The 13353-nt window shown below is 42.1% G+C and overlaps 1 protein-coding gene across 2 annotated transcripts in view; it reads left to right on the top strand.

The window, feature by feature from the left end:
• The window catches only part of dym (dymeclin), a 61921-nt gene that overhangs the window by 37412 nt on the left and 11156 nt on the right, over nt 1-13353 (top strand). For both annotated transcript variants that reach the window (XM_039779262.1, XM_039779260.1), the window contains exons 15-16: nt 8279-8461; nt 11767-11880. In XM_039779262.1, coding sequence (XP_039635196.1) covers nt 8279-8461; nt 11767-11880 — 297 coding nt within the window. The remainder of the gene's footprint in view (nt 1-8278; nt 8462-11766; nt 11881-13353) is intronic.

Below are 13353 nucleotides of genomic sequence, written 5' to 3'. Positions count from 1 at the left end.
GGGTTTAATAAAGTCATGATTTTCACCTGTACAATATCAAGGTGTACTGAAGCCAAGTCTTTGGTGGTCTTTAGAAAAGTTAACACTGAATAAAATAATCTATAATGAGCTGGAACTTTACAAATTCTACGCAACCTCTTAGACTGATGCCCTTTATGTTGCTCATTATCCTATCCTCTCCATCTCAATAAAAGCCTGTCCCCTTGTTTTCCTCTCATTAAGTCAGTATCCTGCGGGGACTTCCTCACTGACCCCCTTTTTAGTCTCTTATCTTCTGAATTTCTTTCCTCACCTGCCTAGTGAAGATGATACTAGACCTAGTGGTTAGTTCACTTGTTAGCCTGTCTCTCTATATATCTGTCAGCCTCTTATCTTCTCTCGTCTTTCGCTCTGACTTTTTCTGTGTTTATCCGCGGGCAGCAGGTGTTCTGGGGTCGTAATGATTGTCTGCTTCCAAATGGCAATTAGGGCAGCCCTGCTGTGCTCTGGTCTTTTCGTGATCTAGGCACAGGCACAGCAAAACAGAGCACAGCTAGCAGCAAATCAATTAGCACTGCCCACCTATCTTCCAGTGTGCTGTTGCAGCTGTTGGCGTCATCTTTTTTTATCATCAGTCGCATTATCGACATCACCGCTGTGATGCCCTCCCCCCGCTGTTACTGCTAGCCAAGTCTCTGAGAGATAGTGTGCTTATTTGAACTGATAATAAGGTGTCTGTCTGCAAATATGCTGGACTTCCCCTCCAAACAGACAGTGATGCAGCGATTGTCCAACAAAGTCTTTCCTAAACACATCCTAGACGGCAGTATGTCTGCGTGTGTGTGTGTGTGTGTGTCTGTGCGTGTGTGCAACAAAGGATGTTTTGTGAGGCTATGGAGTAATAAGAGGCTGGCCCGGGCGCAATGCTCTACAAAATGGTGTGATTATGACGTGGCCGTGGTACCATAACGCAGGTCAGACAGTGACCCATTTAAAAAAGACTGGACAGGCTGCCGCTACTCAGCCAGTCTGACCCTCTCTTGTCTGTCTGTCTGTGGTGTTTTTTTTTCCTTCTCTTCATTTATCTTTCTTATTCAAACCCTCCCTCTTGTTTTGCCCATTATAATATTGAATCAAGAACAAAAAATGCAAATATTCTTTCTATTTCTGATTTAATGGTTTGCATTCTAAAACCGTGAAAACCTCTGTCTTATAGGTGTGGCTTTTAACTCTCTCTTTTTGCCAGTCTGTGTATCTGTGTTTATCTCCATGCCCTTGTCTTTGTCAGTACTCTTTCTTAATATGTCTGGTTTGTCTGCCCTGCAACAGCCTGCAGTGAGCAGCGGGGCCAGCCAGGGAATCACTAAGCTATTGGTTTAATGATGCCAGCTCCTACTTTACAGGGATTTACATGTCTGTGTCTCTAAACACCCTTTCCACACACACAAACATGCATAAAAACATGCAATGGTATGATAGGACGGCTAGACAACACACACACACACACACACACACACACACACACACACACACACACACAGCGCACCACGCACACAGTGTAGTCCCAGCAGTGTTCTTTTCAGTCACTGATTGCATCTGCAAACTCTATAATTTTCCTTGTCATACAGATAGCAAAGGTCATATATACCTGCAGACATAACACGTGTGCTCAGCATGTTGAAGAATTAACTGCAGAATCAGACCGTTGAAAGCACATACACACACACACACACACACACACACACACACACACACACATACATACATACAGGCGTATTCACACATTCACAGCCTTCCTGTAAGGTTTGTGTAAATGGTGAAACAAGTAAAATGGGGCAGGATTATTGAGACTAATGATATAGCTCATGTCTGAGGCCTGTGTTTTCCTGGGTGGAGAGAAGACATTAAATAGCAGCATGAGTGGCTGTGACTAAATGACAATGCAGCAGGCTGGAAAATAGCACATGACTGGAGGAGAAGGAGCAGAAAAGAAGAGGGGAGGGAAGGAAAAATGAGGTAGGGGAGCGAGAGAAAGAAAGGAAAGGCTGTAATGGTTTCATGCAGTCATATAAACACGTCAGGTGTTTTCAGGCTGTCGAGCGGATACATTTTTGGGAAAAACAAGTGCGAGAGAACAGAGTAAGAGGAGGAGGAGCCAATATATTTAAATCCTGTCTGGGTTTCAAGTAGACCATGGACCTCTTAATCTCATCCACTTGACAAACATACACACAGGGCCAGGCAGACGTCTAGCTAGCCTATTTTCATGTGACCTGAATTCCCCAGTGTGGCATTTTTTTTTCTGCCAGGCTAATCTCATTAGGCTGGGTACAGAGCTAGAGAACAAACACACTAGGCATCCCATCCTTCCTCTGCTCCTTTTGTCTCTTCTTCATTGGTTCACTTTCTCCATCATCTCCATCAAGCACCCCCCACACTCCATTCTTCTATGGTTTCATTTTGTTGCTGTCTTCCTTCCTCTGCCTCCTCCTCCTCCCACTCAGTTGTCTTCCATATCTGTGCCTGCTTTCTGTCTAATTATGGCCTGCCACTGTGGAGCAGGTCTATCTAGGCAGTGGAGTCGAGCCCAGAGAGCCACCTCTGCTTCCAGACGCACAATCAATCCTCATTATAGCCAGCTCTCCTGCCGTCCACTTGTCTCTTCAGGTCTGCCTGTTAAAGCTCCACACCACCACACACCTTTGTCTACCAGCTTGGAAATCAATGCCTTTGTGTGGCAAGCCTGATTCATGGACAACTTACAACAGAATACAGTTATAAAGAATCATCCTTATTCCCTTGGCTACTTTCAGGGGGTGATTGTTCATGTGCATGAGCTTGTGCATACACTTATGTGTGGCAAAAAAAAGGCCCACAGCAAGCAAAGTCATTTGTAAGCTAAAGACTTGTTTCTGAAGCAAGGCACAGAAGATGGAGTATAAAATGATACTACATGCAGTTCTGTTACAGATCGTTAGCCCAGATTGGAGGTAGAATCTCAGCTTTCGATCAGCTTGTCGTAGCAGTCTCGCTGAGCTGCGGTTTTGAATCTAGTCTTTGCTGGTATTAACAAATTCTTGATCAAAACACGCCGTCATCAGAACAATTATGTTTGTGATGAAAATGAATCCTTAACGATAAGTCTTGCAATGGAGAACATAAAAGCCCATATTCTTTTAAATGAAAGTTGTTGGTTTTTTCCATAGTAACATGGCTAAACTATTTCCTGTATGTGCTTTATTACAATTGAGAGAGAGAGAGAGAGAGAGAGAGAGAGAGAGAGAGAGAGAGAGAGACTTTACTGATGTATACATCTACACATTAAGATTAAACCAGCTAACTCAGCACCTCATTCTAATGTATTTTACAGAATTTACAATACTTGTAGGGGAATACACTTTTCTCTCATTTCAAGCCTGAAATGAGGCAGGATGTAACCCCAGAGGAAGTTGCTGATGAGTACTCTCTAAGGAGAGGCTTCCTGTAAAGCAAAGATGGCGATTCAAGCAACTGGCTGAACCCGTCAGTTAAGCTTTTGTCACAAACAGACTCAATGCATGTGACAAAAGAGGGGAGACCAATCAGGTTAAAATGCCAATAAAGTGTTTATTGCAACATAAAGAAACTACTATTAACAAAAGAATCAAAACAGATGTGGAATCAGTGTAAGCAGTGTATGTGTGAGTGAAAGATAAGCAAATGACAACTGCAACAAAAGAAACAAACCAAACCCAAACCAGGAGATGTGGAACCTAGGAGCAGGAGAATGAAGAGACAGAACAATCAAACATGACTTGTATAAATAGTCTTGGTTGAGGCCTACCCAGGTGTCTACCAATCAAGTAACGAGCCCTCCCAAACTGCCAGCTCAGCCAATCAAGACAAAGAAGCCAACAGCAGGCAGAAAAGGGAGGGTTCGTAACACTTTTAATTAAGTTATTTATTTATTTTCAGAATCCTACAATTGGTACAATGATGCAGCCGTGTAGTCATGCTTTGCTTTTTTCTAGTGTCTACCTTTTTAAATGTCACAGTCCCGTTCTAAGCTACTGTCACATCATGGTCAATAGTACACAGTCTGCTTTTTTTTTCCTAGTAGCTGAAGAGCGGTGGTGTGTATGTAAATTGATGCCCACACACTGCAGGATTAGAATTGACAGAGTTCATTTTTTATACATTTGTTTTACATAGTTGTGTAAAAAAAACTAAACATCATGTCCACTTGTGAGTGGACTTTTAGTGTAACATTGGCAGGCAGGCAGGCAGGCAAAAGAAAGACACTTGAAAGAAACAGAGCCATCATTAATGTTGTTAGTAACACATGCTTTTCCTACAATGACAAGTCTGCCTCAAGGTTCTGTGCTTGGCCCTTTGCTATTTAGTCTTTATATGCTTCCTCTTGGTAAAATTATTGGTAGTTTTGAAGGTATATCTTACCATTGTTATGCTGATGATATCCAGTTATATTTATCTTTTAGCCCCGATAAGCTAGACAAACTGTCCTTGTTGCACAATTGTTTAGCCTCCATTAACAAATGGATGGCTGACAATTTCTTGCAATTAAACTCTGACAAAACTGAGGTGATGATCTTTGCCCCAGACAACATTACCCCTAGGATTAGGCAGGCCATTGGGACTCTATCCGTTTCGGACTGTAATGCTGTGCGTTATCTGGGTGTCATTTTTGATAAATCTATGTGTTTTAACAGTCATGTGAAGTCTCTGGTTCGTTCCTGTTTTTTCCATCTCAGGAACATTGCTAAAATTAGATCTGTGGTTTCTCAAAGAGAGATGGAGATGCTTGTTCATGCTTTTGTTTCTTCTCGTTTGGATTATTGCAATGTACTATACACCTGCTTAAACAAATCATCCTTGGGCACACTGCAAGTCGTACAGAATGCAGCAGCAAGAATTTTATCGAAGACCAGCAGGAGGTCGCACATTACTCCTGTGCTTAAGGCTCTTCACTGGCTACCGATTGGTTTAGAGTGAATTTTAAAATTTTAACTATTACCTATAGAGCCTTACATGGCCAAGCTCCCTCGTACATCCAGGAACTACTGCACGCACACACTCCTGGTTGCTCTTTGAGGTCTTCTAGTCAGGAGCTCTTAATTGTTCCTAGAACACGTTTTAAAACAAGAGGTGATCGTGCATTTTCGGTGGTGGCCCCAGGGCTCTGGAACTCTCTCCCTTTAGCCTTGAGAGCTTTGGATTCTGTGGAAACCTTTAAAAAACACCTGAAGACTCATCTTTTTAGACAAGCATTTTATTAGCCATATAGCTTTGTATGTGTTGTCTTTGCTCTGTTTTTGTTTTACTGTAAAGCACTTTGTGACCACTTTTGTCTGTGAAAGGTGCTATATAAATAAAGTTTACTTACTTACTTACTTACTTACTTACTTACAAGTCAAAATGTCTTCTGTGAAACCTGTTTATGATCAATACAAACATGGCGGTCTATTGATTCTAACGAGAGCACTCAGTGTGTATGCCAACAGTTCTTCTTTGTATTTTAGGTTTAAAATGGACAAAGTGCATCCGTAAGACAGTTTTTAAGGCCAGTATCGGACAGTACTTCTATTGAGCTTATTTTTCCAATATAGATTAGATATGTAGGCCAATATTAGCTGATTACAGATATATCGATATTAAGCTTTATGTAAAAAATGTACGTATTTTTTTAACTGTAATGTCCCGCTCAATACATATTTTTGTCTCAATTCTTTAAAGAAATTAGTCTAAAGCATTCTTATAAAAAACCTTTATTTATGTAAAAAGGGGGGATTTGGTCTTTACATCGTTATCACATCTACACAAAATCATCATGCTATTCCTGCTAATCATATAGGTCCAGGATCAGGGTTAGAGAATCTTTGCCGTGTGTGTTACAGTGTTCTTCTACCATTGGACTTATTTCATTAGTGCACCATCGCATTAAGCTAAGCTACTTTGAATGTTCTTGACTCCTGCATTCTTTGTCTCAGCTTCTTCTTAGCTGTTGTCTTTCCACTCTGTTCTGCCCAACGTAGATAGGCTATACTGTTTTATAGAGTAGCTACAAACCTCAGGGCGAATGGTTCAGCTAATGGTACACTTTTTCAACCACAGTTGCTATAAATTCTTGTAATACACTCTTTTTTGGGGGGGGGGGTTTGGCAAATAAAAAACAGCACACCATGCCTAAAGTCCATTTTGCAAATTAAGAGATTAAGCATGTTAGTCATTGTTTTGTATTTTTAGATTTGTTTGGAAACTGGCTGCATCATCTAGGGATCTTATCTTTAATAACATCAGTACATGATAGATTTTGCAGAGTTCTACCCGCGGTTGTAACACCACTGAACATCATACATCATCTCTTGAACTGTATTCGCCAATTCATTGCTGCGTAGTTTTATCTCTTTAAAGAATATTCATTTTCCCAGTCTCTTTGCCACTTCTGTGCCACAATGAACAAAGCCATGTGGGACATTATCTAGTCACCGTGGCGTCTGTCTGTCCGTCTGTCTGTCTGTCTGTCTAGACACATTATTGTGAGCAAAGTAACTAAAGAACAATGCATGATAGAATCTCTGTTCTTAAAATGCAGGTTCCCCAAGTAGAGCAGATGGTCTGATTAGATGTTACCTTGCTGCATAGATTTCCACATTGATGAGAAGACAGATTTACTTGGAACTACCAAAACTTCTTAGAGTAGTGATATCATGCTGTAGGTTAATTATTTTAATAGCTACAATAAGTGGTGCATAGGTTAAAGGTTTCATAGCACCAACAGGACAGACAAGCGCACAATCCCAAAGTGTGCTTTTACCTCAGTGCGGCATGTTTGTACATACCTCGCCATTTTTACGCTCACGTTGCGAAACAAATACGCCTGAAGTGGGCACAAAAGCGTTAGTACATGAGGCCCTCAGTGACTTAGCATGCATTCACACACAATGTGGCGGCCCTCAGACAGTCCGCCAAAAAATCCATTGATATTTTCTTTTCTTTCCAGCGTTTAGTCCGCGGCAGTGGGGAGCCAGAAAAATCACACGGTCTGCGGCGAAAAGTTTAGACCGATTCAGCTTTTGGAGAAACGCAACCAGACGTCACGCTGCGGTGGCCAATCATGTAACCGGCGATCAGACTTGTCAGTCCGTTTTGAGGCGGGTTGAGAGTCCTTTACAGTAAACAGGAAACATCACTGCCTCCATCGCTGCAAGAACAAAGTTTTAAAACATTAAAAACGAAACACAAGCACTTAACTGCCCAGGAGTTTGTGTAACAAGCTCCAGCACGAAGCACAGTCCCTCAATCTTTTTTTTTTCTCTCTTTCTCTGTGAAATGAAGCTGCCTTTAAGTGCAGTCGGAAATGTCGAGATCTATAAACGATCTGACGGAAAACCATAATTGTGAAACATAGTCTACTTGTGCTACATCGGGGGATTAAATACAACAACAGGACATCACACATATGGGCCATTTAAGTGACACTCCCACCGCTGCACAACCCTGCAGCGAATCGCCAGATCACTCTCATTGGTCTGAACCTGAACGTGCCCTTCGTGACTAGATGGGATGGTAGGCCAGGCTAGCTGTTGTCCCGTTTCCGGTCTTTGTGCTAAGCTAAGCTAATCGGCCACTGATGGTAGCTTCATATTTACCATACATACACGAGAGTGGTATCCCAAAACATCAAACTATTCCTTTAACGTACCTTTAAGATTTGAGCTTGAGCTCTTGTATATATGAGTGTGCTGTAGTTAAAGGTTCCTGCCTTTTACAGCTTTGTGATGTGTTATTTTCTCTGCTTGATTTCTGAATGCAATTGCTTTGTATTTGTGACAAGCCTGCATTGTGTGAAGAATTTTGTAAATAAATCATGTCAGCCACTCAACCCCCTTCGTCTTTCTCTCTTTCGTTCCCACGTCCTTCTATTCCATTACTGTCACCTGTCACTTACCGACCATTGTCTTGGCCCCAAGAGGAAACCTACTGTGACATGAACTGATCTGTGGCTCGCAAGGTCACCTATCTGTCTCTCACTAAGACCATGGCTGTCAACTTTCATCCTTCTCTCCCTCCTTCTGCCATTTCTTCCATCTCTCTGTTCCCTTCTGCTGATCAATCTATCAGAAGCAATCATTTAAACCCACCATTTTATGTGAAACCAGTGTAGTGGGAAACCAATTTACCTTTACAGTGGTGGTGTTGGAGAGTAGTCCTCCCCCTGAAGTGCTTTGAGTGTCTATGATATAGCGCTATAAATGTAATGAATTATTATTATTATTACTACATCCTCCCTCTCCCCCAGGCCCAGGACCTGAATGTGATTGAGGAGGTGATCCGCATGATGCTGGAAATCATCAACTCCTGCTTGAGCAACTCTCTACACCACAACCCCAACCTAGTGTACGCACTGCTCTACAAGAGGGAGCTCTTTGAGCAGTTCAGGACGCACCCATCCTTCCAGGACATCATGCAGAACTTGGACACGGTCAGTTGAAGGTTTTTTTCCCTCATAGTCACTCAAATATAAGAAATGAATTAACTGAAGCTTGAGCCTGCGATCGCTTTACCTCGTGGCTGATTTGTGGTAATTATTCCATAGATCAAGGTTATACAGACTTCCCCTGAATGTCCTCTCAGTCTGCAAAATAGTCAGGCAGTGCTGGAACACATGCGAAGTGCATCGTTAACACGGTGTGTGCAGTTGGACTGTATGGCACACTGAGCCCTGTGAGCTTAAGTAGAATTGATGAATTAATCATACCCCTTGTGTCGTGAGTCTGTGTGTCAAATATTCATTGAATGTTGGGGAAGGAAGAAACTATGTGAGAGAAAGCTATTATTCAAAGCTGTATTTGGCATATAGAGGAGGAAAGGAAGCTTTGGTGTGTTTGAGTATATGTATGTATGTATGTATGTATGTGTGAGGGATGGGGCATACATAGCCTTGGGCTTTGCTGCTATCCATAAGTATGAGGTAAGCATGCTATTTACGATCCCTCAGTTAAAGTGGCTATATGTAACTTTCAGTTTGTGTTGATTTCTAGCGGTAGTGTTTTTACCACACCTGCTGTCGTAAAGGTCTTTTCTTTACGGTGCTCTATTGCCAATGTATTGCTGTTAGCGTGACGGGGAGGTGATACAGTTGCGGTAAATGTTTTGCTCAGACAGAGAATCATTCATTTACAATAAGAGAATTAGTTACAGATGCATTTTTGCATTTCAAGTGTTGCATACGGTAACTCACAGCTGGAATACACCGCACGCGTAAAGCAGGAAATGAGTCAAGGGAAATGCAGTGCTACCAAACCACGGCGAGTGACGTGCGTCGCCGCGACATGTAGTTACATTTTTCAAGAGGAGCACGTCAGGCTACGTGAGATAAAACCGGGTATCACTGTCACTGTGTCACGAGCCAAAGCAATAAGAAGTTGTTGTAGCAACCAACGTAATAATAACTTGGAATCATATAGCGCATTTCATGAAACCCACAGACTTAAGTAAGTAACGGGGGGGGGGGGAACAGAAAATTCCCTTGTCACGGAGTAAAGGGGAAACCTCCACGCTAAATGGAATGGGGACGTACTTATATGTCGGTTACTAATGTACAACCGCATTGCACATTCTAAAGTTATTTTATGAATGAAATAGACTTGTTTGGGTGGGTTTTGAATAATTTACAATCCCATAATTGTCTCCATCTGTTGAAAGCCCTCCCGAAGTTGACTCACGTTATCGCCATTGTCTTTCACTTTCACTTTTAGCTTTTAGTTGTTCTTTGTTTAATTTACTTATTTTCTGTGATGGTCCTGCCCCAGTATCAGCCACAACTACAGCAGATAACTTCTTAAACAATAAATAAAATACAATTAGGCCTATACAAAGATATCTCCTGCTCTCTTCTACCTGGCTCAAAAGGCTAGTAGGCTAGCTAGTTAGGATACTAACACAGGCTTTTTCGGTGTAACAAAGAAATCTGTGACCCTTCCAAATGTGTTATTGTAGCGCCGTCTACCTGCCGCAAATCATTCTGTGACTGCGCGGGAAAATCAAACCCAGGCAGAGGCTATAAAGCTATATAAAAATGGCGTTCTTTTCACTGTTAGTCTCGTTTGCTGTTACAGGTCATTTAAGACTGTTGTATGAAAAATGATAGAGCTTCAGAAACATAAAAAAGTTACATATAGTCACTTTAAGTCGTTCTCCCTAAGGCTATTCTCCGAAGCCTTCCTTGTGCGTGCAAATCCATGTGTGTGAGCATGAGATTCAGGATGAGGGGCTGCTTTTTTGCTCCTCTAAATTAACCCCATATGGGAGGCCTTCAGAGTTAATGAAGAGATTAGTATTAGACGCACACACACACACACACACACACACACACACACACACACACACACACACACACACACACACACACACACACACACACAGTACTCATGTAGGCTCTGGTGTGTTTGAATTCTCTAAAGCAACCACAGAGCGTGAGCAGAGAAAACATTGCCTGTAGATGCGTTTTTCATTGTTGGTTTGACAAAAAAGAACATTAAAAAGAATCGTTAATACCTCAAGTTTTTTTTTAAGATCAAATATCAAACATTTCTCCAGGGAAGAAGCCAGCATAGCAGTGGAAACGCAGAATACAGTTTCCTTGATCTCTTGTTTGGGCTTAAACCCAGAAGGCATCAGATAATTTGAGCTCCAGTGAAGTGTTCATTTTAAGTGAGATGAAACATGGTCAAACCCTATTGTGAATTTGTAATCTGAAATACTGTGTGTATTGAGTATGTAGCCTACAGGCACATTAGCCGAGCCTATTTTTTTTTTAGCATTTTGAATTTGGCTTAGAGGTTTTTTCACTCTCTAGAAAACAGAATTCATGCAGTTTTATAGCCATTTCATCAACTTGTATCCACTTTTTTGTCTTTATAATAGCCGTGTAAATAATGCTACATGTAGCTCTGTGTCTCTGCATAGTAAAGACGCATTTCCGGAGCAACCTACTGTTGCTAGGAAACATGACAACCCATGGATAAGTCTTGTTGGCTGTTGATGGCAAAATGTAGTCTCAAAGAGCTTGTTTTTCATAACATAACGTGTTGGAACATTCACCAGCGTTACTGTTTACAGAACAAAGCCCTCTACATGTAGCATGATGCCACTTTGCTCTAATTTAGATCTCCACATTGCACCCAGTGTCATCATATAGGGTGTGGCTGCTGCAACATCAATGTGACAGCTCCAAACAGCTGGATTACAAGAGTCAAACAGCTTCACGACAGAACTGAGAGTTGATATTAAACTTCAATGAGATCAAGATGACATGAGATCCTGTGTGTTAAGACAGGATTTAATGGTGAAAGATATAGACTAGAGTCTGAGCGATACTGGATCTTAGTTTTCTTGCATAAACACGGAACATGACCAAACGTTCTGTGATGAAGATAAGTTTGAGTATTTTACAGTCGAACAATAACCTGTAATGGTAAATATAAGATAACTGTTAATTTGATACAAAAAGCATAATTAAAATGTAATCATTTTTATTATCCATAGATAAAAACATACAAAACAAACATTATACTTAAATTGAGCAAAATTGAAGTCAACTTTCGTTATTTAACTGACAGTGATATGGATCTTCTCATCAAACTCTCGGCAAGAAAGAGAATAAGCTTATTTCCTTCAATGTTGAATTGTATGCATTACAAATCATCTCTATTAGACCAAATGTATTTTTGGCAAATTTCAGTTCTGTATTGTGATTGGCTGTTTCCTCTTGTGGGACCTTTTTAGGTGATCGGCTTCTTTAGTCAGCGTCTGGAGCAGGCAGGAAGTGACCTGTCTGTTGAGAGGGTTCAGGAAGTCATCATGAAAGGAGCCCAGGCCCTGCCCACAGACAGACTGAAGGTAAGTCTCTCTCTCTCTCTCTCTCTCTCTCACACACACACACACACACACACACACACACACACACACACACACACACACACACACACACAGATACACAGTAGGGGAACAGAGGGAATGGGCAAGCCTGGAGACAAAAAAACAACAAAATAGGAGACTGGCTGCAGAAAAAAGTGGGACATATTGGACATCAAGGTGCATGTGACGAGGATGTAATGTGTTAAGGGCTGCGAGAGGTATGGTTGATCTGGTGCTGTGGATGTGAGAGAAAGGGAATGAGTTTGTCTGGACAGGTTAGAGAGAGTGAGAGGTGTGGGATATGGACTGGGGCAAGGTAAAGATGTAAATAGTTAGGACATGAGACAGAAGGCTAAAGCCCGATTCTCATTAACACGAATGCCCATATTCATTCCATCTCCACTGGCCTGCTACACGTGAACATGTAATGGCATTTCAAGGAGATAGGATGGGGGACTAGGGGACGCTTTGTCATGGGCACATAAGATTGGGGGAGGGACTGGGGGAATAAATCTAACACCGTGACTCGTTAACCAACACACCCAACACTTCTGGCTGGTTCGCTAACCCCCGCCCTTCCCAGATCTCCATCAATCAGTGAGGAAATATGTAACCAGCGGTCTCCCCACTCCGCTCCTCACCAGCACCGAAGCTCCTAATTGCATGTTTCATCATGTGTTTCATGTTCTATACTTGGCGGCTGGCTGCAAGGCATTTGTCTCACTAGCCGATGTGGAAAAGGGATGGTGCGGGGCCACAAGTCCATGTGCGCTCTCTCTCTCTCTCTCTCTCTCTCTCTCTCTCTCTCTCTCTCTCTCTCTCTCTCTCTCTCTCTCTCTGTCTGTCTGTCTCGCTATCATTCGGAACCTTGGAGAGCTAATGTAGCGATCGACCATAGAGCCATAGAATTACATGGAGCCATGTGGATAACCCTGCCATGTCCTTCAGCAAGGGGGGGTGGGAGGGCTGTACTTGTAGTACACACTCACGCAGTCAGCTGTAGTTGGAATATGTGTGTATGTGGTGTATAAGTGTGTGTCATCCTCACCATTTGGATTTGTGTCTGTGTGCCGATAAGTGTGCAGCCATGTGTGCCTGTCTTTGTTTCTGGGCAAAAAAAAATAAAAAAGGTTGTTGAGTCTCACATTGACTCTCCACTACCTGAGTGCTTTCCGGGCTCTTCAGGGTGACATGAAGCGAAGAGTATATCTGGGCAACGTCTCCTCGGGGAGAAATCCCCAGCACTCGATGGTACCATCGCTCAAACAAACAGCTGTCTCTCTACCTCCCTGCTTCCCTTCATCTTATTAGGCTCATTCCGCTATACAGCTCCCAATTTGCAAATCCATAGGTTTGGATTAGTGTTGTGTGGAATCATCGATAAGTTGGTATTTGCTCAGTAAAAGCTAGGAGTATTTTAGTCTCAATCAGTCGTGTGTGTGCATGGAGAGCGCT

Source organism: Perca fluviatilis, chromosome 17, assembly GCF_010015445.1.
Source record: "Perca fluviatilis chromosome 17, GENO_Pfluv_1.0, whole genome shotgun sequence".
Classification (NCBI taxonomy): Eukaryota; Metazoa; Chordata; class Actinopteri; order Perciformes; family Percidae; genus Perca; species Perca fluviatilis.
This window is presented reverse-complemented; position numbering and strand designations above follow the sequence as displayed.